The sequence below is a fragment of the Sus scrofa genome, chromosome 2, assembly GCF_000003025.6.
Source record: "Sus scrofa isolate TJ Tabasco breed Duroc chromosome 2, Sscrofa11.1, whole genome shotgun sequence".
Taxonomy (NCBI): Eukaryota; Metazoa; Chordata; class Mammalia; order Artiodactyla; family Suidae; genus Sus; species Sus scrofa.
In genome coordinates, this window is record NC_010444.4 from 15,697,569 (window position 1) to 15,724,372 (window position 26,804).

The 26,804-nt window shown below is 39.5% G+C and overlaps 1 protein-coding gene across 7 annotated transcripts in view; it reads left to right on the plus strand.

The window, feature by feature from the left end:
• The window catches only part of CKAP5 (cytoskeleton associated protein 5), a 109,858-nt gene that overhangs the window by 16,846 nt on the left and 66,208 nt on the right, over window positions 1-26,804 (plus strand). For 6 of the 7 annotated variants that reach the window (XM_013994362.2, XM_021085233.1, XM_021085234.1 and 3 more), the window contains exons 2-5: window positions 19,414-19,507; window positions 20,229-20,422; window positions 22,830-23,036; window positions 26,299-26,470. In XM_013994362.2, coding sequence (XP_013849816.2) covers window positions 19,451-19,507; window positions 20,229-20,422; window positions 22,830-23,036; window positions 26,299-26,470 — 630 coding nt within the window. In that variant the 5' untranslated portion in view covers window positions 19,414-19,450. Of the gene's footprint in view, window positions 1-7,997; window positions 8,114-19,413; window positions 19,508-20,228; window positions 20,423-22,829; window positions 23,037-26,298; window positions 26,471-26,804 lie in introns of those variants that run through there. The other variant, XM_021085231.1, reaches the window with a different exon arrangement.

Sequence of the window (26,804 nt, forward strand, 5' to 3'; positions counted from 1 at the left end):
AGGAGCTGGCCATGGCAATGGGCCTCACTGAGCATCCCACTCTCAGGGTGGGCGCAATGAGCAGCAGTGATGAAGAAATATGGAATCTTAAGAATACTAAACCTTTGAATCCATGGACTACCTTTTTATTTATTTGTGTCTTTTTTAATTTCTTTCAGCATTCTTTTATAGTTTTCAGTGTTTAAGTCTTTCATCTCCTTGGTTAGGTTTACTCTCAAATATTTTATTTTTTTTTTTGATGCTATTGTATGTGGAGTTACTGTCTTAATTTCCTTTTCAGATTGTTCATTTGTAGTGTAGAGAAATGCTACTGATTTTTGTGTGTTGGGTTTGTGTTTCTGCAACTTTGCTGAATTCATTTATTCTCATGGTTTTCTTTTTTGTGGAATCTCTAGGACTTTTATGTCATAAGTGAACAGAGATGATTTTACTTCTTTTTTTCCAATTTAGATATATTTTATTTCTTTTTCTTGTCTAATTTCTCTGGCGAAGACTTCCAGTTCTATATTGAATAGGATTGGCCAGCACAGGCATCCTCCTTGCCTTGTTTCTACTCTTAGAGGAAAAACTTTCAGTCTTTTACCATCGAATATGTTGATAGCTGTGGGCTTTTCCTAAATGACCTTGATTATTTTGAGGTGATTTCCTTCCATTTCTAGCTTAAGTGAGTTTTTTTGTTTTTATTTTTTGTTTTTGTTTTTTCCACAGCTGCTCCCTGCAGGAGCTCCCTGGCCAGGGGTCAGATCTGATCTGCAGTTGTAATCTAGGCTGCAGCTATGGCTTTAACCCACTGTGCCAGGCCAGAAATCAAACCTGCATCCCAGCACTCCAGAGATGCTGCCAATCCCATTGTGCTACAGCAGGAATTCTCTAAATTGACTGTTTGTGTGTGTTGTTTTTTTTGTTGTTGTTTTGTTTTTATCATTGAAGGTGTTAAATCTTGTCAAATGCTGTTTACTGCATCAATTGAGATGGTCATGTGGTTTTTGTCCTTCATTCTTTTAATGAAGATTTTGGTATATTGAACCATCCTTGTATTCCAAGAATAAATCCCACTTGGTTGTGGTTTATAATCCTTTTACTATGCCTTTGGATTTGGTTTGCTTATATTTTGTTGAGAATTTTTGCGTCATTATTTATCAGTGATATTGGTCTGTAGTTTTCTTGTAGTGTCTTTGTCTGGCTTTGGTATCAGGGTTATTCTAGCCTTGTACAGTGAGCTTGGAAGTGTTCCTTCCTCTTCAGTTTTTTGGAAGAGTTTCAGGAGGATTTGGTCTTAATTCTTTAAATGTTTCGAAGAATTCCCCAGTGAAGCTACTTGTCCTGGGCTTTTAATGTATTACTTCAAATCCCATTCCAATGATGATGGATAGTAGAAAGTTGAGCTGAGTTTGGTGCCCTGAGTATAGGCCATAGGAAGGCCTGCTCTGAATGTGATTCTGATACATGGTGCCACAAATTGTACTAGATGTGACTAAATAGCTCAGAAAACTCACCTTCTCAGTGCTCTGTGTATAGAGAAGGAAATACATTTCATATTTCTGACTTTCTGAATCAGTGTTTTTACTTTTTACCACATTTCTTTCTTTGCCAGTCATAAGAGGCTGATAATTAAATTTTTGCTTTTTGAGTGGTTTGTGTGAATCCTTACCTTTTTGATCAGGGGACGAAATATATTTTATGGGTTAGAATGCCTGAAAAAGGAAAATAATGACATAATAATCCACATATATGTAAACTATGGTTTTGGATTATCACTACATCTGTGGTACTAGCCTAAAGCAAGCTACATTCCTTTGTTGAAATTTAACCAAGGGCCAAAGAGAATGGGACTATTAGATTTTTACTTGTGAAGCAGAAGCACTTTGCAAATGTCTAATGTTAGCTGCAGATATCCTAGGACTGAAAGATTTGGAATTGCAAGCATGCTATTTATTATATATAAATAGTTGTTGTGGAATACTGTTCCATAAAATTTTAGAGGTGGGAGAGTTGTTAACACAAACTCCTTGTTTTATGCATGAGAATACTAACGTCCCCAAAGATCAAATGACTTTCCTAAGGTTTCACAGCTAGTTAATGGTAGAGCAGAGACTTGGGGATTTACATTTTCTTCTTTCCAGCCCAGTGCTTCCGCTTAGACTAAAAAAAAAAAAAAAAAAACAAAAACAAACAAAAGCCTTTCAACATTTCTACCTGAACACTACAGTATGTAACTTACTTTTAAATTATAACATCTTAGGAGTTCCCATAGTGGCACAGCAGAAACAAATATGGCCAGGAACCATGAGGTTGCAGGTTTGATCCTGCCTCGCTCAGTGGGTTAAGGATCCGGCGTTGCCGTGAGCTGTGGTGTAGGTCACAGACATAGCTCAGATCCTGCATTGCTGTGGCTGTGGTGTAGGCCAGCAGCCGTATCTCTGATTGACCCCTAGCCTGGGAACCTCCATATGCGCAAGTGTGGCTCTAAAAAGCAAAAATAGATAAATAAAAATAAATAAATAAATTATAACATCATATTTGGTAAAGACAGCTTTTTTGCCCTTTCATTTTGAAACTCATGGAATATTTAATATATTTTTAATGTAATAAGTTATTTATATTATAAACCTTAAAAAAGAAACACCCATGTATGTTCCTGCCTCCCAGTTTAAGAAACAGGTCATTACCAATATCCTGTGCAAGCCTCCTTGACTGCATCCCAGATTGTATTCTCTGCCTTTTCTGCCATGCTCTTTTCAGTATATCCTCCTCATACTTTTCTTTTAAATTTAACCACAAATGATGTATCCCTCCACAGTATATGGATTGGGTTTATATAATCATACTGTATGTTTTTCACTAACTAGCTGTTTTTCTCAGAATGGTTTGTGAAATTCATTGATGTTTTTGCTAATAGCTGTCTTCATTTATTTTCACTGCTGTATGTTTTCTGTGAATATACCACAATTTATTTGTCTCCTATTAATGGTTTTGTTTTGTTTTGTTTTGCTTTTTAGGGCTGCACTCATGGCATATGGAAGTTCCCAGGCTAGGGATCAAATTGGAGCTACAGCTGCCAGCCTGCGCCACAGCCAAAGCAACGCAGGATCCAAGCTACGTCCTCGACCTGCATCACAGCTCATGGCAGTGCCGAATCTTTATCTCCTGAGCAAGGCCAGGGATCGAACTTGCATCCTCATGGATGCTAGTCATATTCATTTCCTCTGAGCCATGACAGGAACTCCCAACATGACCAGATTTAACTATTATTTAACTATTAACTAAAGGGTAATTTTCATTGTATTTCCTTTTGAAAGTATTCAAAATAGCATGTAAGATTCATACCAAGTAATCAATGACTCTTTGTAAATAGACTACATTTCAAACTATGAATGAATTGCAGCAAAAACTGGCTTTAATTGATAGCTTAAAAAATACAGATCCATACTGAAAATTAGTACTAAGTAATAATTCAGTTACACTTTAACTCTTGTACTGTACATTGCTGGTGGAGGAGTACAAAAGGGCTCATACAGCCACTTTGGAAAATAGTTTGACAGTTATTTATAAAGTTAGTCATGCACTTACACTATTACCCAGCATTTCCACTCCTGAATATTTGCCCAAGAGAAATGAAAAGTTGTGTTCGTACAAAAATCTGTAGCAGTTTTTTTAATGATTCCTAAAAACTGAAAACAACCCACATGTCCTTCAACTTGTAAATGGATGAACAAAATATGTTACGTCATATAGTGGCATATCACTCAACAGTAAAAGGGAGCAAACTACTGATATGTGCAAAAACATGGATAATCTCTGTTGTATTATACTAAGTGAAAAAAGCCAAACTCAAAAGACTGTACACGATATGATTCTTTTTATGTAACAGTTGTGGAAAAGCCAAAACTATAAGAACAGAACACTTATTAGCGGTTGCCTGGGGGAAAGGGGTTAACTACAAAGGGGCCCCAGGAAGTTTTGGGAGCGAGTAGAGATGTTCTTGACTGTAGTGTTGTAGCATGACTCTACATGAATGTAGTAAAAAGAATGAATTTGGAGTTCTTGTTGTGGCACAGCTGAAGCAAATCTGACTAGGAACCATGAGGTTGTGGGTTCTATCCCTGGCCTTGCTTAGTGGGTTAAGGATCTGGCGTTGCCGTGAGCTGTGGTATAGGTCGAAGATGCGGCTCAGATCTAGCATGGCTGTGGCTGTGGCATAGGCCGGCAGCTGTACCCTGATTTGACCCCTAGCCTGGGAACCTCCATGTACCATGGGTGTGGCCCTAAAAAGCAAAAAATAAAAAATTAAAATTAGAAAATAAATAAATAAATAAAAAGAATGAATTTTACTGTGTGTAAGTTACATTGTAGTAAACCTGACTTAAAATCTCTAAGATTGGGGAACCACTTCTCCCTTGGTTAGTGCTGCCTCTGACAGCTGGGAACACAGGGCCCTAGGAGCAGTCCACGGGAGAGGTCTATATATTTGCCTTTTTTTTTTTTTTTTTTTTTTTTTAAGGCCTTTGCCTTGGCCCGTGGAAGTTCCTAGGCCAGGAATCAAACCCACATTGCAGGTGGCAACCTGCACCACAGCTGCAGCAATGTCAGATCGTTAATCCTCTGTGCCATAAGGGAACTTTCTACATTCGCCAGGGGTGCAATCCTAGCAGGAGCTGTGACCTAAACCACAGCTGCAGCAATACTGGATCCTTTAACACATTGTGCCAGGCCAGGGATGGAACTGTCACCACCACAACAGAGACAAGCTGGATCATTAGCCCACTGCCACTGTGGGAATGCCTTGCTTTTTAGTTTTAAAGGGAATGTGATAGATAAAGCAGATAATAACTATTTGGTTTTGGGTGGGTTTTTTTTGTCTTTTTGCCTTTTTAGGGCTGCACCCGTGGCATATGGAGGTTCCCAGGCTAGGGGTCAAATCAGAGCTGTAACCTACACCACAACCACAGCAACTTGAGATCTGAGCCTGGTCTGTGACCTAAACCACAGCTCATGGCAATGCTGGATCCTTAACCCACTGAGCAAGGCCAAGCACGGAACCTGCATCCTCATGGATGCTAGTCAGGTTTGTTAACCACTGAGCCATGATGGGAACTCCCAACAGTAACTATTTTTGAACATTGTGTATTTTATTTACTGTATTTACATTTAGCAGTTAATTCTAGGCACTTTACAAATATAAACGTAACGCATTTAGTCCTTCTAATAACCCAGTAACAAAAAATTCCCCATTTTGGAGTTCCCATTGCTGTGACTGTGGCATAGGCCAGCAGCTACAGCTCCAATTTGACCTCTAGCCTGGGAACCTTCATATGCGGTGAAAGACCAAAAAAAAAAAAAAAAAAAAAATCTCCACTTTACAAATAGAAAAACAGAAGCACAGAGAGGTAGGAGTTTGTCCCAAACAAACAGCTGATAAATGGTACAATCAGGATTTGAACTAAGCACTCTAGCCCCAGAGTCCATGCTCCTTATCACTAGCTTGGCCTCTTTCCCCTCATTCAATATGATCTAATAAAGAATTCCAGTTTAATGCTTAATTTTTTTTCCTGCTTGCTCTTATGGTGTGTGCAGTAAATGTTTTTTTTTTACCCATGCTTGATTTGTTGCAAAAAAAAACGTAACAGTGAAGAAAGATTTTTTTTAAGCCCAAGAAATGCCACCTTTCTAATACATAAAGTATGATTTTCTCATGTCCTCTTCCATATATAATATTTGCTAAATCATTTCCTAAGTAAATTCCCCTTGACTGTGTTAAGGCAACTACTTCCACCTGGTAATTTGTTGAATTGTGAAGGCTTTACACATCTAATTTAGTCTCTTCATAGTATAGTAAAGAAAAGGATACAGTAACCAAAATAAGATGGCTGAGTTTGGGATGTGGTATTTGGTAATATATCTAAGGAATATTTAGGAATAATTATATAAAATATCTTCGCATTTGGGACGAAAGATTCCAATCTCTGTAATAATAATCTTGAGTTCCCTGGTGGCTCAGCAGGTTAAGAATCTGGCATTGTGGAGTTCCTGTCGTGGCGCAGTGGTTGGTGAATCCGACTAGGGACCATGAGGTTGCGGGTTCGGTCCCTGTTCTTGCTCAGTGGGTTAACGATCTGGGGTTGCTGTGAGCTGTGGTGTGGGTTGCAGATGTGGCTCGGATCCCGCGTTGCTGTGGCTCTGGCGTAGGCTGGTGGCTGCAGCTCCGATTCGACCCCTAGCCTGGGAATCTCCATATGCCATGGCAGCAGCCCAAAGAAATGGCAAAAAGCCAAAAAAAAAAAAGAATCTGGCATTGTCACTGCTGTGGCTCTGGTTACAGCTGCAGCTTGGGTTCCATCTCTGGCCCGGGAACTTTCGCATGCTATGGGTGTGGCCAAAATCATCATCATCATCATTTGAGCTCTGATATCTGAGACTGAGCTGTACAATCAGTGAATTTTTTTTCTTTGTAAAATTTTAATTCACTAATAATTACAGCACCAGGTAGTATCCATTTGAGTGTGTGAGCATGTGTACGCATACTCACTGCACTAGGCTTATGGAAGTTATCTGGTCTCCTGTGTCAAATATGTGATACATATTTATTGAGTATTCTTTTAGTATCACTGGAAAAAAAAGATGAGTAAAATAGACTCCAACCTTTGCCCTTGAGGTGCTCCTAATCTAATGGGAAGGCTCATCTACAAGTCATTACTCTCAGAATGGTGTGGTATGCCTGATACAGATAGAATGAAAGAAGGTCTTCATTACCTAATTCAGAAGTGCTATTCACATTAAAAATTTTTTCACTCACAGTTAAATGCACTTTAGAATCAGATTTTCTTGGCAGTTCAAAGCCAGACTATTCTATTCTGAATCAGTTTCACTTCATGGCTACATTAGCTTAGAATTTTCTAACACCTTCAGAATAAGGGTAATCTGGGTCTACTCTGTATTTGAGCAGTCTTCATGGCTGTCCTTTGGAATCTAACTTTCCACTTGAACCCCTGTTTGGCATGAAAGATGTTAGGGCACTTATAAATGGTTTTTAGCTTTACTAATTGATTCCCATACTGGTTTGGTAGTGGCTTAAGGTTTTAGTAAGGTATGTTTATTCATCAAGATTAGATGAAGGTAATACAGGCTTAATAAACACATAAATCTCTTCTTACAGTATAAAGGAGACACAAAATGCATAAAAACCTTATAAGATGACAGTTGAGGAAAAATTCCTCCCATGAAAAAAATTTAAAATTTATTAATAACCTACGGAGAGCTCAGAGACCATTAATTAATTCCCTGAGATGTTAATCCAGTTTCTACTACAATTTTCTCAAGAACTCTTTATATTACATTAGATGACTGCACATCACAATAGTATTTGCCCACAAGAATTATTTATCTACATAGTCTTGTAGGGAATTCTCGGCCAGTTTTTGAAAGATCACATTTTACTCACAAGAAGGAAAATGTTACTTTTCTCTATTGCCTCCTACTACCCACCTTCTGTCATTGTTTAGGATTCCTTGTGTTGTAGCGAAGAGAAGGAAGTCAGTGAAAGGATGAGGGGAAGCAGTGCGGGTTGTCAGAATTCTTTTCTAGGCCTTGCCTAAAACACTAACTGCTCAAGTTAATGGAATAAGACACTTACGTAATGGAGGCTATACATTTACCCTGATGGCTTTGACTATTTCCTGCAGCAATTTTTTTCACTCCTGAAGAACGAATTAGGACTGTGATAGTAGGAACAGGTCATCTCCTTTGTTTCGGGAACATTATCTGTGTTGCTACCAAAAAAGAGGTCCCCACCCAGTAGCAGTGGAGTCTTCCTAGTTGGTCCTTCACATACCTCTTGCCTTGGAAACCCTGTGGCCTGGAAGGAGTACCCAGGGTCTTGCAGACCTCTGAGCGGAGGCACGCTGCGGCTGCGGCTCCTTTAAGCCGTCAGTATGTGCCTGGCGGGGAGCCAAGGTGGGGCGGGCACTCTGACAGTGAGCTCTGGGCCCCGCCCCCGAGGAGGCGTTTCCCAGCGGCCCTCCGCACCAATGCCGCCCCCGCCCCCGCCCGCCCGCCCGGTATTCCTGCTGATTCGGCTCGGACCTTAGGGCTCCCGACCTCTCCCTGCCTGGGGAGCGTAAGTGTCAAACTGCGGATGAGGGTCAGGCATCCCGTGCCCAAGCCGGAAGTCCTGGAGGACTGTACGGGGGACTTTCCTGGCCTATCAGAGGCTAAGGTGGCGAAAGAGCGTAAACAATGCCGGCTGCAGTGAGCTAGAGCCTGGGGGCGTCTGCTCTACTTCTGGGTGGTGACAGCGGCTCTAGGGTGCTTGTTTGGATTTGCAGCGGTTGAGTGGTGCCCACCCCCTAGCTTTGCTCCAGCCTGGTTCCTACTTGGAGAGGATTGCTTTTACTCAGTATAACCCCACTGAGCTGGATGGGTGGAGCTGGATCTAGTTCCCTGGGCCTTGAGTCCTTAGCCTGGGATTTGGAGACCTGGGTAGCTTTGGGATGAGTAAGCATTAGATTTTTCAGCTACCTTGGTACAATTGAGCAGTAGCTCTCAAAGTTGACCTAATTCACAGCCAGGTTTAGTTTTTTGTCTCTCCAGAGGCCTGTTTTGGGATTCAGTCCCCCTTTTGGAGATGCTGACAGTGATCATCTATAGAGGAGAGTCCTGTTAACCTTTCCTGCTGATATGAATAGCACCACATGAAAGAGTCAGCTCTTTTCCCCTCTGAAGGAATTTGTGGGAGACCACCATCCCCGGACTCAGTTTGCATTTCCAGCCCCCTGATAATGCAGAATACTTCAACACTTGTCCTTGTTAGTAAGAATTACCTAGAGGCAGTGAGGTCTTTTAAATTAGAGGGACAAGCTATTTAAGAGATGAAATTTTTTTGTCTGTCTTGGCCAAGTAGTAAAATTTTTTAATTTTCTATGACCGTCACATAATTGTTATGCTTCTTTAATCCGGTTGTCTTTCTTAGACTTGGTTGAAGCAAAGATTTCTGAGCATGAATGTGTATTCTATTTTATCCATGTTTTATAATTATTTCCTTTTTTTTTTTTTTTAGCGAATCTACCGTCATTCTTTATTGGTTGTTCAAAGGGATTGCTTTTTGAATGGGCAGAAATTTTCCTGAAACTTCCCTCAGACTCTGCTTCTGCATAGCATTTCTGTGCTTCTGCATAGCATTTCCTTAGCCAGAAGTGAGAGTCCAGGAATGGTAATCAGATCCAGATCTCTTGTGTTGTGATAATGAAGAGCTTTTGTAGGTCAAGAGCTTGGGAATTAGCCATAGAATAGTCTCCCTGCCATAGCTTCCTCCCTAGTAAAAAGCTAAACCAGTACATTTAGTAGCTCTATAGCTATTTTTGGGCGCCATGCCTGTGGCATGTGGAAGTCCCCAGGCAAGGGATTGAACCCATGCCACAGCAGTGATAATGCTGGATCCTTAACCACTAGGCCACCAGAAAACTTCATGTATAACTATTCTTATAAGATGTTAGGGTACAGAAATTTGAAGTAAAAGGACACTACACATGGATCCTTGGGTGATGGGGAAGAGTGGTGGATTGAGAGATGGGAGACATAGGCTTTAGGCACCGCTCTAGCATTACTGCTGCCTTAATCGCTTGTGCCTTTTAACTGGTTGATGAATAAGAAAATGCATGAATTGCTAGGGTCCATATGTTAATAATAGCATATAATGCACACTTAATAGGTGATTTGTTATTTAATTGAATACTAAACTGAAATTTATTCTAAACTTGAAATTTATTCTGAGTTGTGCCTTTATGTATGACCTTGGAAACATTTCTTAACCTCTGGTCTAAAAATAATTATACCTGAACCTTTTTCAGCAGTAGTGTGGACTATATGGTATTTGGGCTCTTTGGAAGACATTTTTAGATACATCAGTGATGTGACATTATAATGTTTCTCTAGGACACATTTATTTTACCTGGCTCTCCTTAGGCTACGCTGAATAATTTGAAATTTCTGAGTATTTGTAGTATGGGTTATATTGAATGAGTCATAGCAAGCATCATATACAGGTCAAATTAATTACATTAATGCTTCTCTTTGTTGGCAGTTTTTTGCACTCTTTTTTTTTTTTTCCCTCCTTTTTTAGGGCCACACCCACGCATATGGAGGTTCTCAGGCTAGGGGTCTAATTGGAGCTGCACCTACTGGCCACAGCCATAGCCACAGCAATGTGGGATCTGAGCCTCCTTTACAACCTACACCACAGGTCATGGCAACACTGGATCCTTAACCCACTGAGCGAGGCCAGGGATCAAACCCACAACCTCATGGTTCCTAGTCGGATTTGTTTGCTGTGCCATGATGGGAACTCCAGTTTTTTGATGCTCTTAAAGCATCAAATGTTGCTATGTAGCCAAGACTTAATTTCCTATGTCTATGTTTATAAAATTCAGAACCTTCTATTTATCCCTGCTGCCATATTTCCAGCCACTTGAAGATCATGTTTCTCAAGTCTAAAACTAAACTCATCGTATTCTTAACCTGTCCTCCACTCCCTAAACCAAACCACCCAGAACATTCTGACATTTTTCTGTCATTGGCACCACTGTTCTCCAAGTCACCTAGACTGGAACCTCCTACCAGACTCTTCTTCTTACTCCCACATCCTTAGTTAAGACCTATTGATTCTGCTACTTTAATGTAGCTCCCTTCAGTCTTCTCTGCCCATCCTTTCCATTCTTAGTTCTGGCTCCTATTTATCCTTGTCCTGGAGTACTGCAACATTTCCTATCAGGATTCTGCTTTCTCTTCCAATTCATTCTACATAGATTTCTTTCTAAAGTAGATAAGGTCATGTCATTGCCCTGCTTCAGGTCATCAGCATCCTCTGTTGTTTAGCTTAATGTTCAAGATTATACATGGTCTGACTCTAGTCTGTCTTTCTGGCTTTAGATTCTGGTAAGCGCTGCCATTCAGTGTTTGCTAAACATGCTCAGAACTTTTCTACCTCCGAGACTTTGCCTTTCTTATTTTCGCAGCCTAGAATATCTCTTCTCCATTCCTCTTTTTGTTTTGTTTCATTTTGGAAAACTCTACCTACTATTTGTCACTGAGCTCAGATGCCATCCTTTCTATGAGAGTTATACTGACCGTCCTCACTCACTGGCAATTAATTCTATCTTTGAAGTCCTTTAACCCTTATCTGTCATTTGCCTAGGGCACTTTCCATATATAATACATTTGTATTATAGTTACTTGTTTAGGTGTCGCCTTTGTGGCTCAGTGGTTAACAAATCCGACTGGGAACCATGAGGTTGCAGGTCCAATCCCTGGGGATCTGGTGTTGTGGTGAGCTGTGGTGTAGATCGCAGACATGGCTCGCATCCCACATTGCTGTGTGGCTGTGGTGTAGGCTGGCGACTGCAGCTCCGATTGGACCCCTAGCCTGGGAACCTCCATATACCTCAGTGCGGCCCTTGAAAAGACAAAAAGACAGAAAAAAAAGTTACTTATTTAGATGTCTGCTTGTACTCCTGTGAACTCCTTTGAGCCATCATGCTCTACCCACAGGGAAATTCAGTGAATGAATTGGAATGGAGTTAATTCCTTATTATTAGATCCTATTATTAGAAAGGACTTTAACTTTTACAGCCAACCCATGCGCATGTAAAATGATTGGCAGCTTTAACAAATGACTCATCTCCTAAAGACTCCTAAGGACTTTTAGAGTTACCATTGTAGCTCAGCAGTAACGAACCCGACTGATATCCATGAGGATGCAGGTTCCATTCCTGGCCTCAGTCAGTAGGTCAAGGATCCGGAGTTGCCATGAGCTGTGATGTAGGTCACAGACGTGGCTCGGATCTGCTGTGGCTGTGGCATAGGCCAGCAGCTACAGCCCTGATTTGACCACTTGCCTGGGAGCTTCCAGATGCTGGGTGCGGCCCTAAAAAAAGATAAAAAACAAACCAAAAAAAGACTCTTAAGAACTTTTAAGTTGGTAACCTTTGTTAGTTTTTTTTTTTTTTTGTTTTTTTTTTTTTTTGTTTTTTTTTTTTAAGCATAGTTTGGAATTCCCTGGTGGCCAAGTGGTTAAGAATCTGGTGTTGTCACTCTGCTGTGGGTCCACTTGGTCCGGGAACTTCCGCATGCCCTGGGCATGGCCAAAAATAAATAAATAAAAAGAATTACCCATAATCTTTGTTCATTATACAAATAACAAATGCAGGTAACCAATGAGAAAAAAAAAATCACAATAAACACCACACTCTTAAAAAAGAGAAGAGTTTTGGGAGTTCCTGTCATGGCACAGTGGTTAATGAATCCGACTGAGGTTGCGGGTTTGATCCCTGCCCTTGCTCAGTGGGTTAACGATCTGGTGTTGCTATGAGCTGTGGTATAGGTCGCAGACTCGCCTCACATTCTGCGTTGCTGTGGCTCTGGTGTAGGCTGGCAGCTACAGCTCCGATTAGACCCCTAGCCTGGGAACCTCCAGATGCTGAGGGAGCAGCCCAAGAAATGGCAAAAAGACCACATAAATCAGCCTGAGAAATGGCAAAAAGACCAAAGAAAGAAAGAAAAGAAAAGAAAAGAATTTTAATGAGATCTGTAGCTTACATACCATTCACCCCATTTAAAGTGTACAATTCAGTTACTGTCACTATATTCAGAGATTTGTGCAACCATCACCACAGTCAATTTTAGAATGTTTTCATTACCCCCAAAGAAACCCTAGACTCCTTAACTATTACCCTTCTAATCTCTCCAAACACCCCAGTCATAGGCAACTACGTTTCTCTGTCTGTCAGTATAGATTTGCCTATTCTGGACATTTCGTAAAATGGGGTTGTAAAATCTTTGGTCCTTTGTGACTGACTTCTTTCACTTAACATAATGTTTTCAAGGTTCATCCATGTTGAAGCATGTATCAGTACTTCATTTCTTTTATGTGTGTGTATGGTAAGATAACCCAAATTATGATTAAAACTGTAGTCATTCCTCTCTTATGTAAAGACAGGTTAACAGTGTTTTGAAGCTGGGTAGTTAGGCTTGATTATTAGGCAGCTGCTGATTAGGGATGATTCCCTTTTACCAACTAACTGTATTTTATTTTAATTAATTAATTTTTTTGTCTTTTTAGTGCTGCCCCCTTGGCATATGGAAGTTCCTAGATAAGGGGTCGAAGTGGAGCTGTAGCTGCTGGACTATACCACAGCTACAGCAATGCCAGATCCGAGCCGTGTCTGCGACCTATAGCACAGCTCACAACAGTGCCAGATACATAACCCACGGAGTGAGGCCAGGGATTGAACCCGTGTCCTCATGGATACTGGTTGGATTTGTTACCCGCTGAGACACAATGAGAACTCCCCAACTTAACTATATTTTACATTTCTCTAAATTACCTAAGTCCTTTGGAGGCAAATATACTTGTCTTCACATAGTGAATTGTTAACATTTATTGAGCCCTTGCTAGATGACAAGTACTTAGTCTAAGAGCTTTATATGTACTGACTCATTTAATCCATACAATAGCCCTCTGAGTTATTACTGTTATTCCTACTTTACATACAAGCATGTCGAAGCAATATACATTTGGCTATGTAACTTACCCAAGGTCTTACCTCAAGTTAATGGTGGTTTTGAATATACAGAATTGTTTTTCTTTTTTTTCTTTTTAATTTGGATTTTCAGGCAGAAATAGAAGGTAATAAAATTTTCTCAAGTAGCAAAAATTCAAATTTGGGAGTTCCCGTCATGGCTCAGTGGTTAACGAATCTGACTAGGAACCATGAGGTTGCGGGTTCGATCCCTGGCCTTGCTCAGTGGGTTGAGGATCGGCATTGCCGTGAGCCATGGTGTAGCTTGCAGACGAGGCTTGGATCCTGAGTTGCTGTGGTTCTGGTGTAGGCCGATGGCTACAGCTCTGATTAGACCCCTAGCCTGGGAAACTCTATATGCCACAGGAGCGGCCCTAGAAAAGAAAAAAAGACCAAAAAAAAAATTCAAATTTGATAAGACTGTTACTGCATTTTTGATTATTGCGGATTTTTTCCTTTCCCTAGCAGACATTAATTGACCATTTTATATGTATCATGTGGCTAAGGACCTCATCTACCTGTCCTGTAGATGGTACGTGTCCTGGTTTCATCTCAAGTCTAAACTGGAGCTCCTCTCACAATGTACTCTCCCTCAGTGTTATCATCCATCCTCTTGGTTTTCATTACATTTCTTACTTGATAATTCCTAGATTTTTATTTTCGGACCAGATCTCTCTCTCTTGAGCACCAGGTTTGAATGACCAACTTCTGCCCACATCTGCATTTGGCTAGTGCATTTGCTCAAACGCAGCTGTCCAAAACTTCGTCTTCTTCCCTATCCTAAACCCCTTCTACGTTCATTCAATAAGGACAGTCTTTGACATCCCTTACATCTCTAAAATCCACCCCCTTTTTTCCACCTGCATTAGGTCTAGCCCATCATCATTCTTAACTCAGGTTACATACAGCCTTCTAACTGATTTCCCCCCATGGTTACTGCCTTCTAAGACATTCTTTACATTGCTTTTATATTATGCAGTCTTTGAAAAATGCAGGTTCGATAGCACATGAAATTTTCCTTCTTAACTTCAAAGTAAGTTCTTTCCTTAACTTTAAAGGAAAGTTCTTACTTTCCTTCCTTCAAAGTCTCCTTCTACCTTTGGAATAAGTCTAAATGCCTTAACATTGTTTATAGACCTTCTAGGGTCTGATCCAGACTACTTTCCATCCTTACTTTCTGTACCCCTTTACTTGTCTTATTGCATTTTATACTTTAGTCTTGCTGAACTTTTTTTATTTCCTCAAACAACTATAATAAAAGAAGTTAGAATAGATGCTATGACAGTTTTCTAAACATTCACCTCTATTTCTATTCTTATCTCTGAATGATAAGTTTGTGAGCCAGCACGTCTTTGGACCACACTTTGAGTAGCTTTGAACTATAGTATACCATATGGATGAATTTTACAAATGAAACATTGAATGAAAAAAAATTGTAGAAGACTACAACAGTATACCATTTTTCTAAGGTTCACAAACAAGCACAGTTAATTTTGTTTAGGAATGTGACTGACTGCAGCATAGAACTAAAAGAACTTCAGGAAAGTACTTTTGCAGGAAGAAGGATAGGATAGGAAAGAAGTAATATTGGTAGTATTTTAATTTTTAGGTTGGGTGGTAGGTCAACATGTCAATTTTTTTGTAATGCTTCATAACATATATATCGTGTACTTATATATATAAAAAATCAAATTCTAGGGGAATAAAGCAAAGGTTCGTGCTGTTCTTTCCATACACACAAAAAATCAAATTCTAAAGTTAATTTTACGAGTTCCCGTCGTGGCGCAGTGGTTAACGAATCCGACTAGGAACCATGAGGTTGCGGGTTCGGTCCCTGCCCTTGCTCAGTGGGTTAACGATCCGGCGTTGCCGTGAGCTGTGGTGTAGGTTGCAGACGCAGCTCGGATCCCGCGTTGCTGTGGCTCTGGCGTAGGCTGGTGGCTACAGCTCTGATTCGACCCCTAGCCTGGGAACCTCCATATGCCGCAGGAGCAGCCCAAAGAAATAGCAAAGACAATAAAATAAAGTTAATTTTAAAATTAAAATAATTTTGGGGAAAAATTGGTGAAGTCCTTTTTTCCTTAGTATATAGATCCTGGAAAAAGATAAAGACAAAGCAACACCCCAGTGTCACATGCATACACAAAACACTGTATCCATTATTTCAGCGGCTGGGAGGTTTTGGTATTAAACAAGTCTTTCCTTTGAATGAAGAGCAGCAAAATCATAAACACCAATTTTTAAAACTCAGGCTATGAAGTAGTAGAAGCCACTTCAGTAAATATAGCACAGTGGCTTCAATCTATTTATCAATCAATCTATCTATCTATGATTTTTTTTTTTTTTTTGCTTTTTGCTTTCTGCTTTCTAGGGCTGTACCTGTGGCATATGGAAGTTCCCAGGCTAGGGGTCAAATCGGAGCTGCAGCTGCTGACCTACATCACAGCCACAGCAATGCAAGATCTGAGCTGAATCTGTGACCTACATCACAGCTCACAGAAACACCAGATCCTTAACCCACTAATCGAGGCCAGGGATTGAACCCAAATCCTCATGGATACTAGTCGGATTCGTAACCTTGCTGAGTCACAGCAGGAGCTCTGACATCTATATTTTATATGAGACAGGTTGAATAACCTTTTTCTAAATGCTTCTAAAAGTAACTAACAAGAAAAAAAAGTACTGCGGTGAATTCACAGAATACCAACAACTGAATATTATTGTTCACATTTTCTTGGTTGGAAAGTATTTTGAAAGCTTTCATTAACTGTTGCTGTTTGAAAAATAGATAGGAAATATTGCTTCTGCAGCTCAAACATATGTGAAGAAAGTAACATTAGAGGGTTTTAAGCCAGGTTAAAATGACTTGGGAACTTAAAAGAAATTTTTTATTAAGGTAAAATTCTCACAACATAAAATTAACCTTTTTTTTTTTTTTTTTTTTTTTTGTCTTTTTTTAGGGCCACACCTGTGGCATCTGGAGGTTCCTAGGCTAGGGGTTGAATCAGAGCTGCAGCCACCAGCCTACGTCACAGCAGCAGCAACGGGGGATCCAAGCCATGTTTGCGACCTACACCAAAGCTCACGGCAATGCCAGATCTCTAACCCACTGAGCAAGGCCAGGGATCAAACCCAAAACCTCATGGTTCCTCGTCGAATTTGTTTCTGCTACACCGTAACAGGAACTCCAAAATTAACTTTTTTTTTTTTTTTGCCTTTTTCTAGGGCTGCTCCTGTGGCCTATGGAGGTTCCCAGGCTTGGGGTCTAATTGGAGCTGTAGCCACCGACCTACGCCAGAGCCACAGCAACTCGGGATCCGAGCCGCATCTGTGACCTACACCGCAGCTCACGGCAATGCCGGATCCCCAACCCACTGAGCAAGGGCAGGGATAGAACCCAAAACCTCATGGTTCCTAGTCGGATTAGTTAACCACTGCACCATGATGGGAACTCCCAAAATTAACCATTTTAACATGAGCAATTAATTCAGTGGCACTTTGTACATTCAGTGTTGTGCAACCACCATCTCTATATAGTTCCAAAATAGTAGCATTTCCATTACATCATAGTAAAACTCTGTACCATTAAGCAGTTTCTTCCCACTCTCCCTCTCTTTCTCCCCAACCCTGGCAACCACCAATCTGCATTCTGTCTCTGTGGATTGATCTATTCTGGATATTCCCTATAAATGGAATCATACAATATGGGGCCTTTTGTGTCTGGCTTCCTTCACCTTGTATCATGTATGTGAAGTTCATCCTTATTGCAGTATGTATCAGTAAATACTTCACTCCCATTTATGGCTGAGTAATAGTCCATTGTATGTATGTAACACAGGTTATTGACTATAAATAAACCTCACTAATTAGGAGTTCCCATGGTGGCACAGTGGAAACGAATCCGACTAGGAACCATGAGGTTTTGGGTTCAATCTCTGGCCTCGCTCAGTGGGTTATGGATCTGGTATTGCTGTGAGCTGTGGTGTAGGTCACAGATTCAGCTCAGATCCTTGTTGCTGTGGCTGTGGTGTAGGCTGGCAGCTGTAGCTCTGATTCAACCCCTGGCCTGAGAATCTCTGTACACCACCAGTGCAGCCCTAAAAAAAAAAGGAAAAACCTCACTAATTAAAAAATGGTTTTGGAGTTCCCGTCATGGCTCAGTGGTTAACAAATCTGACTAGGAACCATGAGGTTGCAGGTTTGATGCCTGGCCTTGCTCAGTGGGTTAGGATCCAGCGTTGCCATGAGCTGTGGTATAGGTTGCAGACGCAGCTCGGATCCCATGTTCCTGTGGCTCTGGTGTAGGCCGGCAGCTGCAGCTCCGATTAGACCCGTAGCCTGGGAACCTCCATATGCTGCGGGGAGTGGCCCAAGAAATGGCAAAAAAACAAACAAACACACAAACAAAGGTTTAAAGTTTACAAAGGAGTAGTTCATTCAGGGATTTAATTTTTTACTAGTTTATGTAGACATATTTATTTATCAGAATTAGGTAGAGAGCTGGGTAGCATCGGGATTTTCCCATATCGATTATTTTTGCTATATGGAATTTCAGGTTTAAAGTATGACTTTCGGGAGTTCCCGTTGTGGCGCAGTGGTTAACGAATCCGACTAGGAACCATGAGGTTGCGGGTTCGATCCCTGCCCTTGCTCAGTGGGTTAAGGATCCGGCGTTGCCGTGAGCTGTGGTGTAGGTTGCAGACGCGGCTCGGATCCTGCGTTGCTGTGGCTCTGGCGTAGGCCGGCGGCTACAGCTCCGATTAGACCCCTAGCCTGGGAACCTCCATATGCCGCGGAAGCGGCCCAAAGAAATAGCAAAGAAATAAAAAAATAAAAAAATAAAGTATGACTTTCTTTGAAACGCTTTTCTTGCCTTTTTAAAAGGCCAAGTAGCTCAGCTCTTCCTTTTTATCCTTGTTTTGTCATAGATCTAAGAAGTTCTCATTTGTGAAAATACATATTCATTTTTTTAAAACAAAATGAAACAAGTATATGTCCTTTCTAGATTTATTTAGTTTGTTTTGTTTTGTTTTATTTTTTGGTTTTGTGTGTGTGTAGTTTTTGTTTGTTTTTTTTTGCTATGCCTATGGCATATGGAAATTCCCAGGCTAAGGATTGAACCCATGCCACAGCAGTGATCCAAGCCACTATAGTGACACAGTGGATCCTTAACCCACTGAACCACAAGAGAACTCCATTTAGATTTTTTTTTTCTTTTTTTGGCCACCCTGCAGGCACATTTAATTCCTGGGCCAGCCATCGGATACTATCCAAAATTGGGATCTACAAGGCAGCACCAGATTCTTAACCCACTGTGCCAGGCCAGGGATTAAACCTGCGTCCCAGTGCTCCAGAGACGTTGCCAACCCCATTGCACCACAGCGGGAACTCCTCCACTTATATTTTTTTATTGACTTTTTCCCGTCTACCTTTTTTTACCATTTGTTTTTACGGCCGCGCCTGTGGCATATGGCACTTCCTAGGCTAGGGGTCGAAATCGAGCTGCAGCCTCCAGCCTATGCCACAGCCATGGCAACACATGACATGAGCCTCATCTGCAGCCTGTGCTGCAGCTTATGGCAATGCTGGATCCTTAACCCACTAAGAGAGGCCAGAGATAAAACCTGTATCCTCGTGGATACTATGTTGGGTTCTTAACATGTTGAGCTGCAAAAGGGAACTCCCCATCTACTTTTAAAAAAATTTTTAAGGAAATTAAATGGACATTTGACCAAAGAATGAGCTTTTTTGCTCTTATTGGTATACACATGATAAAAATAGTCATTTTTTCTTAAGAGATGACTTGGTTGCTAAAGTTAATAGATTATGATTTTTGTTTGACCAGGAATTACTCTTAACTCTAAGGAGAAACTGGAAGCACAATGGGAGATGATAGTGAGTGGATGAAACTGCCAGTTGATCAGAAATGTGAACATAAGGTAAGATTTCTCTCTCTCTCTTTTTTGTTTTTTTTGTTTTTTTTGTCTCTTTAGGGCCGCACCTACAGCGTGTGGAGATTCCTAGGCTCAGGGTTAAATTGGAGCTACGGCTGCCGGCCTACACCATAGCCACAATAACATGGGATCCAAGCTGCAACGCCAGATCCTTAAACCCCTGAGCAAGGCCAGGGATCGAACCCACGTCCTCATAGTTACTAGACAGGTTCGTTAACCACTGAGCCACGACGGGAACTCCAGTAAGACTATTCTTGAACTCTAATTTCAGTGAGTGTCATTGGCTTGTTTTGTCAGCAGTTACACTGTACAGCATATTATAAAACCACCTAATGATTATACAATATAACTGAAAAACAGCATACTTTGGAGATCAGGCAGTTTAGCAGGAAAATGTCTCATGTTTGACATTTAGTGTCATATTACAAAGAAGTAATAACTAATACTTGAATACAAAGTGAGACACATATATAGTGGCCTGTTAAGAATTCTAGAAGGCCTTGACAAAATATGTATTAAACACTTACAAGAAAAATTTTATTAGCTAATCTTTTTTTGAAAACTATCTGGATTTCTTAAACTTTATTTTTGCTTATAATCTGGGATTACCTGGTATAAGGTAGTCATCACCCCCAATTAATAGTAGATAATAATATCATTGGATTTTGTTTTGTTTTAAAGTACCTTTTTTTTTTTTTTTTTAAAGCTGTGGAAAGCAAGGTTAAGTGGATATGAAGAGGCCCTGAAGATCTTCCAGAAAGTAAAGGATGAAAAGAGCCCAGAATGGTCCAAATTTTTAGGCTTGATCAAAAAATTTGTGACTGATTCCAATGCAGTGGTTCAGTTGAAAGGATTAGAAGCTGCACTTGTTTATGTTGAAAATGCCCATGTAGCAGGAAAGTAAGTAGTTCTTTCCAACTATTCTGGTAAAAATCCTTGTCCGGTGCCATATGGATTAATTAATGTAATTTATGGATCATTGTGCTTAGTTATTATCACTTTTAAAAGATATTCATTTCTTCATAACTCCTTGAAACTTGTTTTCCATTCAGTCTTTATCTGCTCTCAGATGTCTAAATGGCACATGAGATAAAGAGGAGCAAATTAGAAATCAGATCTTGAATTTTTATTTTAAGGGTTGATGAGAAAGTGATTTTCCTTTTGAAACTTTTGTATAGCAGTTACTCTAAACTGAGAGGGAAAATCTTTAGTAACTTTTAGAAAAAGCTAAGGTGGTTAGCAAAGGTATTAAAATTTCCCTGAAAACATTTGGACATTACTAAAATCTTTTTCTACAAAGTTTCCAGGTGAGGTGATCTTAGAATCACATCTTTCTCCCTATGGTCATTAGGAGTTTTAATCTCTTAGGAGAGGTAATGCTAATTAAACAACCTCTGTAACTCTCAGCTTATTTAACTTGAGCCATGGATAATGGAGGTTTCTAGCCACTTCAGTCTCTCCCATACCTCATAAACCTGATTTTTCTAATGCTAGTCTTTGTGCTATTGAAAAGATCCCTCCTTTTAACAACAAAAAAAATGGGGATCCTTGACTTAATTAATTGCACAAGAATATATACAGCCATCCCTTGGTATCCGCAGGGGAATTGGTTCTGGGACAAAAATCCCCACCTCCACCCCCTATGATAGCAAAATCCACAGATGCTCATGTCCCTTGTATAAAATGGCCTAGTATTTGCATATAATCTATATACATCCTCCTATATACCTTAAATCATCTCTAGGTTACTTTCAATGCCTAACACATTGTAAATGCTATGTAAATAATTATAAATACGATGTAAATAATGTGTAAGTAGTTGCTGGCTGTGTGGCAAATTCAAGTTTTTCTTTTTGGAACTTTCTGGAATTTTTTTTTTTCCAAATATTTTTTATTTGAGTTTGGTTGAATCGCAGATGAAGAACCTTTGAATAAGGAACCCACAACTATGGAGGTTTGACTGTATTTTACTCACCTCAAAAATTATACCAAGAAGATAGTCATTAATTTGTCAGCTTTGTTAACCAGCATCACAGTTTCCCTTGCCATTGGTGAGACCATTGCTTTTTTTTTTCTTTTTTTTTTTTGTCTTTTGTCTTTTGTCTTTTTAGGGCCACACCTATGGCATATGGAGGTTCCCAGGCTAAGGGTCTAATCAGAGCTGTTGCTGCCAGCCTATGCCAAAGCCACAACAACGCCAGATCTGAGCCACATCTGTGACCTACACCATAGCTCATGGCCACGCCAGAACCTTAACCCACTGATCAAAGCCAGGGATTGAACCCACAACTTCATGGTTCCTAGTTGGATTTGTTTCTGCTGCACCACGACAGAAACTCCCCATTGCTTTTTTAATTTCATTTTTCTTCTTATGCTAGAAACATTTTTGACAAATGCTGCATGTGATTCCAACCCACTAAGTTTCTTTAATTTCCAGTAGTATAGGTTTTATTTAATTCAGAAGCGACTCAGAGCAATAAAGTTACTGTAAAATTTTGTCAAGGAGTCAGGAGCAGCCTTTTGTTATTAAAGGTACATATCCATTCCTTCTGTGAAGAAATTATCTTGTTCTAAAAAGCATTTAAATGACTTTTTAAGGAGTTCCCATAGTGGCGCAGTGGTTAATGAATCTGACTAGGAACCATGAGGTTGCGGGTTCAAGCCCTGGCCTTGCTCAGTGGGTTAAGGATCCGGCGTTGCTGTGAGCTGTGGTGTAGGTCGCAGACCCTGCTCGGATCCCGCGTTGCTGTGGTTCTGGCGTAGGCTGGAGGCTACAGCTCTGATTGGACCCCTAGCCTGGCAACCTCCATATGCCGTGGGAACGGCCCAAGAAAAGGCAAAAAGACAATAAATAAATAAATGACTTTTTAAAAATTATCCCAAAAGGCAAAAACTAGTCTTTTTATAAAATATATCTGTATATTTATCTGTTTATCTGTCTATCTATGTATACAGAAAGGTCTGGAAGGATGGATACCAAAAAGTTGAAAGTAGTTTTTTTCTGGGTAGTGGGATTTTGAGGGATTTTTGCTTTCTTGTTTAAATTTCCTGTATGTATAAATAGAAACTATGGTTCTTTGTCCTTGTCTGGTGTGACATGTCTTCAACTTTTATGGTTTGCCTAAGTTTTTTTTTTTTTTTTTTTTTTAATATTCTTACACATAAATTTTGAAATTAGAGGCTCATTTACTTTATTTCTAAGCATTTTAAAAAATACTTGTTTCCTCTAGTTTCCATGACTTTTTCCACCTCTTTCTACTAAAGTGTGTTTTTATGTGTGTGGTTGTTGTTTATATCTATATTATAGAACCACGGGAGAAGTGGTATCAGGTGTTGTAAGTAAAGTGTTCAACCAACCCAAAGCCAAAGCCAAGGAGCTAGGCATTGAGATCTGTCTAATGTACATAGAGATTGAGAAAGGAGAGGCTGTACAAGAAGAGCTTCTAAAAGGCCTGGACAATAAGAACCCCAAGATCATAGTGGCTTGTATAGAGACACTGAGGAAAGCCTTAAGGTAAGAACTCTCCTTCTTGCTTTAGTTCTCTTAACTAGAATATCTCAATTGAGTTTGGGTTCCTGGTTTAAACAGAAATGAAGACTGATGGGATTGATCTGGCAGGCCACACCAACCAGGAAAAAAGTGACCTGGAAAAGGTGAAGCCATTCTGCAAGTGTGGCACTTTGTACTCAGTAATTTTAGCCTTCAAGTGTGTTGCGTAGTTATTTTATCTAAATCTTTTCTAATAACGATGAGCAGGGGATATTTCTGACCTGTTCTCAGATTACGAGTTGACCTTTCATGGAAAAGCACTCCTCGGGGTATTTAAACGGCTGTTTTTCTCTTGTTTTCCTTAGGCATAAATTTATGTACTTTGAAATGTTTGTTAAAGACAGTTTGTTGACTAAAGCAAACCTTTGTTTTGGTGCTTTTAAAAGAATAATAGAAAAAAATAAAATAAAAGTATAATAGAAGTAACTGTTATATGCCTTTAAACATAAGCATATATAGAAATAGAAAACTTTTACTCTTATGTAATAAAGTTATTTTCAGCCCCTAAAATTTCTTGTTGGTTGGCAGTGAAGTTTTTCATGAATAGGATCTCTTTCAGGAACAAGTGGCTGTAATTTTCTATAGAAATCCAAGTTAGACAAACCACTAGTTTGTTCTGATTTGGCAGTCTTTCTAATCTGATATCCTGTCCCTAGTACTATACACGTGAGATACTTTAGAAAGCAGCTCTAGTGAAATCCTAGAATGAAGATCATCCCAACTCAACTCTCTTGTGAATTTTTTTTTTTTTTTCCCCGTACCTTTGGGATCGAACCCTCGCCAGGGATGGAACCCTCACCATAGCAGCAACCTGAGCTGCTGCGGTGACAGTGCCACATCCTTTACCCATTGCATCTCAAGAGAGCTCTATTCTCTTGTTATTTTGTATAAGACCTGCTTCTTGAAAATTATGCTTCCTTTTGTGTTTATCATAAGTGAAAGCATCAAAATTGTTAAATATTTTAAACTAACTTCAGTTCATAAGTCTGTAAACATTTACATTGTCTTTTTCTTGGTTTGTAAGGTTCTTTTATGGAATTTGACTTTCCCTTAGAGTCTTTTGTGTTAAATTATTCCTCATTCCTAGTCTGTTATCGTTGGTGGGTATTTTTATGAGTAGTAAATAGTGTGCTCATTCTATCATCTTAGAAATTTAATAAATCGACTGCATTGTCAAGACTGTGTTTGTCTTAGTACATCTTGTCCTGTCCTTAGTAATGGGTTTCTTAATAAAATTATACCATATTCTAACTTCAAATTAGAAGTTTCTAATCCGGAATTCTGTAAACTCTGGCTATTTCATTTTTAAGCTGACAGAATGATAGTAGAAAAAAACAAGAGACCGGATTAGGTATATTGTCTTATGTCTTCCTTATAGATGTTTAGTTTCATCCCTGTGTGGTTCTTTATTTGGCCTAAGGCATCTCAGAATCTATGGTGGAACTATTAGATAGCTCTCTGATACATTCATGAACCTGGGGACCAAACAGTTCAGTGCTCAGTTCCAGAGCTTCCTTAAGCGATCTGTGTTAGTGATAGCTTCAGGAGACCAAAAGTGTTCTGTGGCCCCTAAAACGGGCTTCTTGAAGTTTTTTTTTTTCCCTATGGTAATATAGTAATATGAAGCATATTGTCAAGCATAATATCAAGGTTAGGTTTTGTAGAATTCCTGGTGGTTCAACAAGTTAAGCTCAACAGGTCACTGCTGTGACATGGGTTTGATCCCTGGGCTAGGAATTTCCACATGCTGCAGGTGCAGAAAAAAAAAAAAAAAAAGATTAGGTTTTATGTTGTTAAGGTGTCCAGTTTCCTTGTGGACCATCTGTTTAATTTTTTTTTAAATATATATCTTTCAAAAGTAGGCCAGGATAGTGAAACAAATAAATAAAAATTAGGTGAAACAGTAGTAAAATAGAAGGAGATCAAGAGATCCCAAATGTTAGGTCCTTCAGACACCATGATGAGTATTCCTAAATAGAATGGTTTATCATCACTGTAAGTTCCTACTTTTCCTTTAGTTTTAAAGGTCTGCTGAACCAAGTTAGAATGTTTTTCCTATCAAAAGAGATTTTAAAGGACATCTTGGAGATCCTCTAGTTTATTTTCATATTATGATGGCTGTATTTGAACTATTTATGTAACCTGGTATCTTGATAAATATCACTTTCTAGGGAAAGTATTTTCACAGTGTCCTTCTTTAACCAGTTAGAGTATGTCAGTAACTATAACTGAAAAATTTTATTGCGTTTGTGCATGTGAGATAAATTTGTGTACATTAAATAATAGACAAATAATATAAATAATAGGTGAATAATATATATGGATCCTACTACAGAACTGTCAGTGTTCTTTCTTAACTGAAGCTCTCTTGCTCCAGAATTTGTTATTTAGGAATGTTTGTGAATCAGAAAGCTATGTTTGACCAGTTGGGAACTTAAAAATATAATATGTGACAGATATATAATGTTAAATTACTACCTTTTAAAAAGAAGTCAGAATGCAACTATTTTCCCCCCTGGGAAACTGAAGCAAAGAGAGATTTAATTTGTCTGAAGTTATAGTGTGATAGCTTGGAGTCAGGAATAAAACACACACTGCCAGGATTAGTGAGCTATTGAGTGGAACGAATCGCCTTAATTACAAAGAAGAGCTAATGAAAGCTTATTGAAAGTAGATTTCACTCATCTAAATATTTATAAATTTATTTGTTTATATTTTAAGCTTTTATACATATATATACACACATATATATATATATACACATACATGGATAGTTAAGATATTACACAGGTGTTGGTCCTTTTTAGATTTGTATAATTCATAGTCTGGTACCTAGAAAGCTGGTTTTTTGGTTTTGATTTTTTGGTTTTGGCCATGGCATGCAGCTGCTTGATGTGGGATGTCAGTTCCTGGACCAGGAATTAGCCTGGGCCGCAGCAATGAAAGTGCTAGGTCCTAATCACTTAGACCACCAGGGAACTCCCTAGGAAGTTAGTTTTTAGTTGGTAATATTATTTTAGATTCTGGATATTAAATAATATTCTTGGAAGAATGACATCTAAACATAGATGTTGTTATAAGTTCCTTTTTTTCCTTTTTCTTAAAAAACTCAACCTATATATTTCCATTAATATATAGATATGGAACTATGTTTAAGTGAATTCAAGCTAACATGTTATCCAGGCATATTGCATGTTGACAATTTTTTTCCAATTTTTACTTCTAGTGAATTTGGTTCCAAAATCATCTTACTGAAGCCAATTATCAAAGTGTTGCCAAAACTCTTTGAGTCTCGAGAGAAGGCTGTTCGAGATGAAGCCAAACTAATTGCTGTGGAGATTTATAGATGGATTCGAGATGCTCTGAGACCCCCATTGCAAAATATAAATTCTGTCCAGGTGAGGCACAAAGTTTTTTGGTTGTCTTTTTTTTTTTAGGGCCGCATTTGCAACATATGGAAGTTCCCAGGCTAGGGGTCAAATCAGAGCTGCAGATGCCAGCCTACACCACAGCCACACAACACCAGAATGGAGCCTCATCTATGACCTACACCACAGTTGGCAGCAACACCGGATCCTTAACCCACTAAGCAAGGCCGGGGATCAAACCTGCATCCTTATGGATACTAGTCCGGTTCATTACCCACTGAGCCACAGCAGGAGCTCCTGGTTGTCTTTGTGTAAAGTTAGCATGAAGCTATTTCCTTCCAGTTGTTGATATTCTGTCCTTACA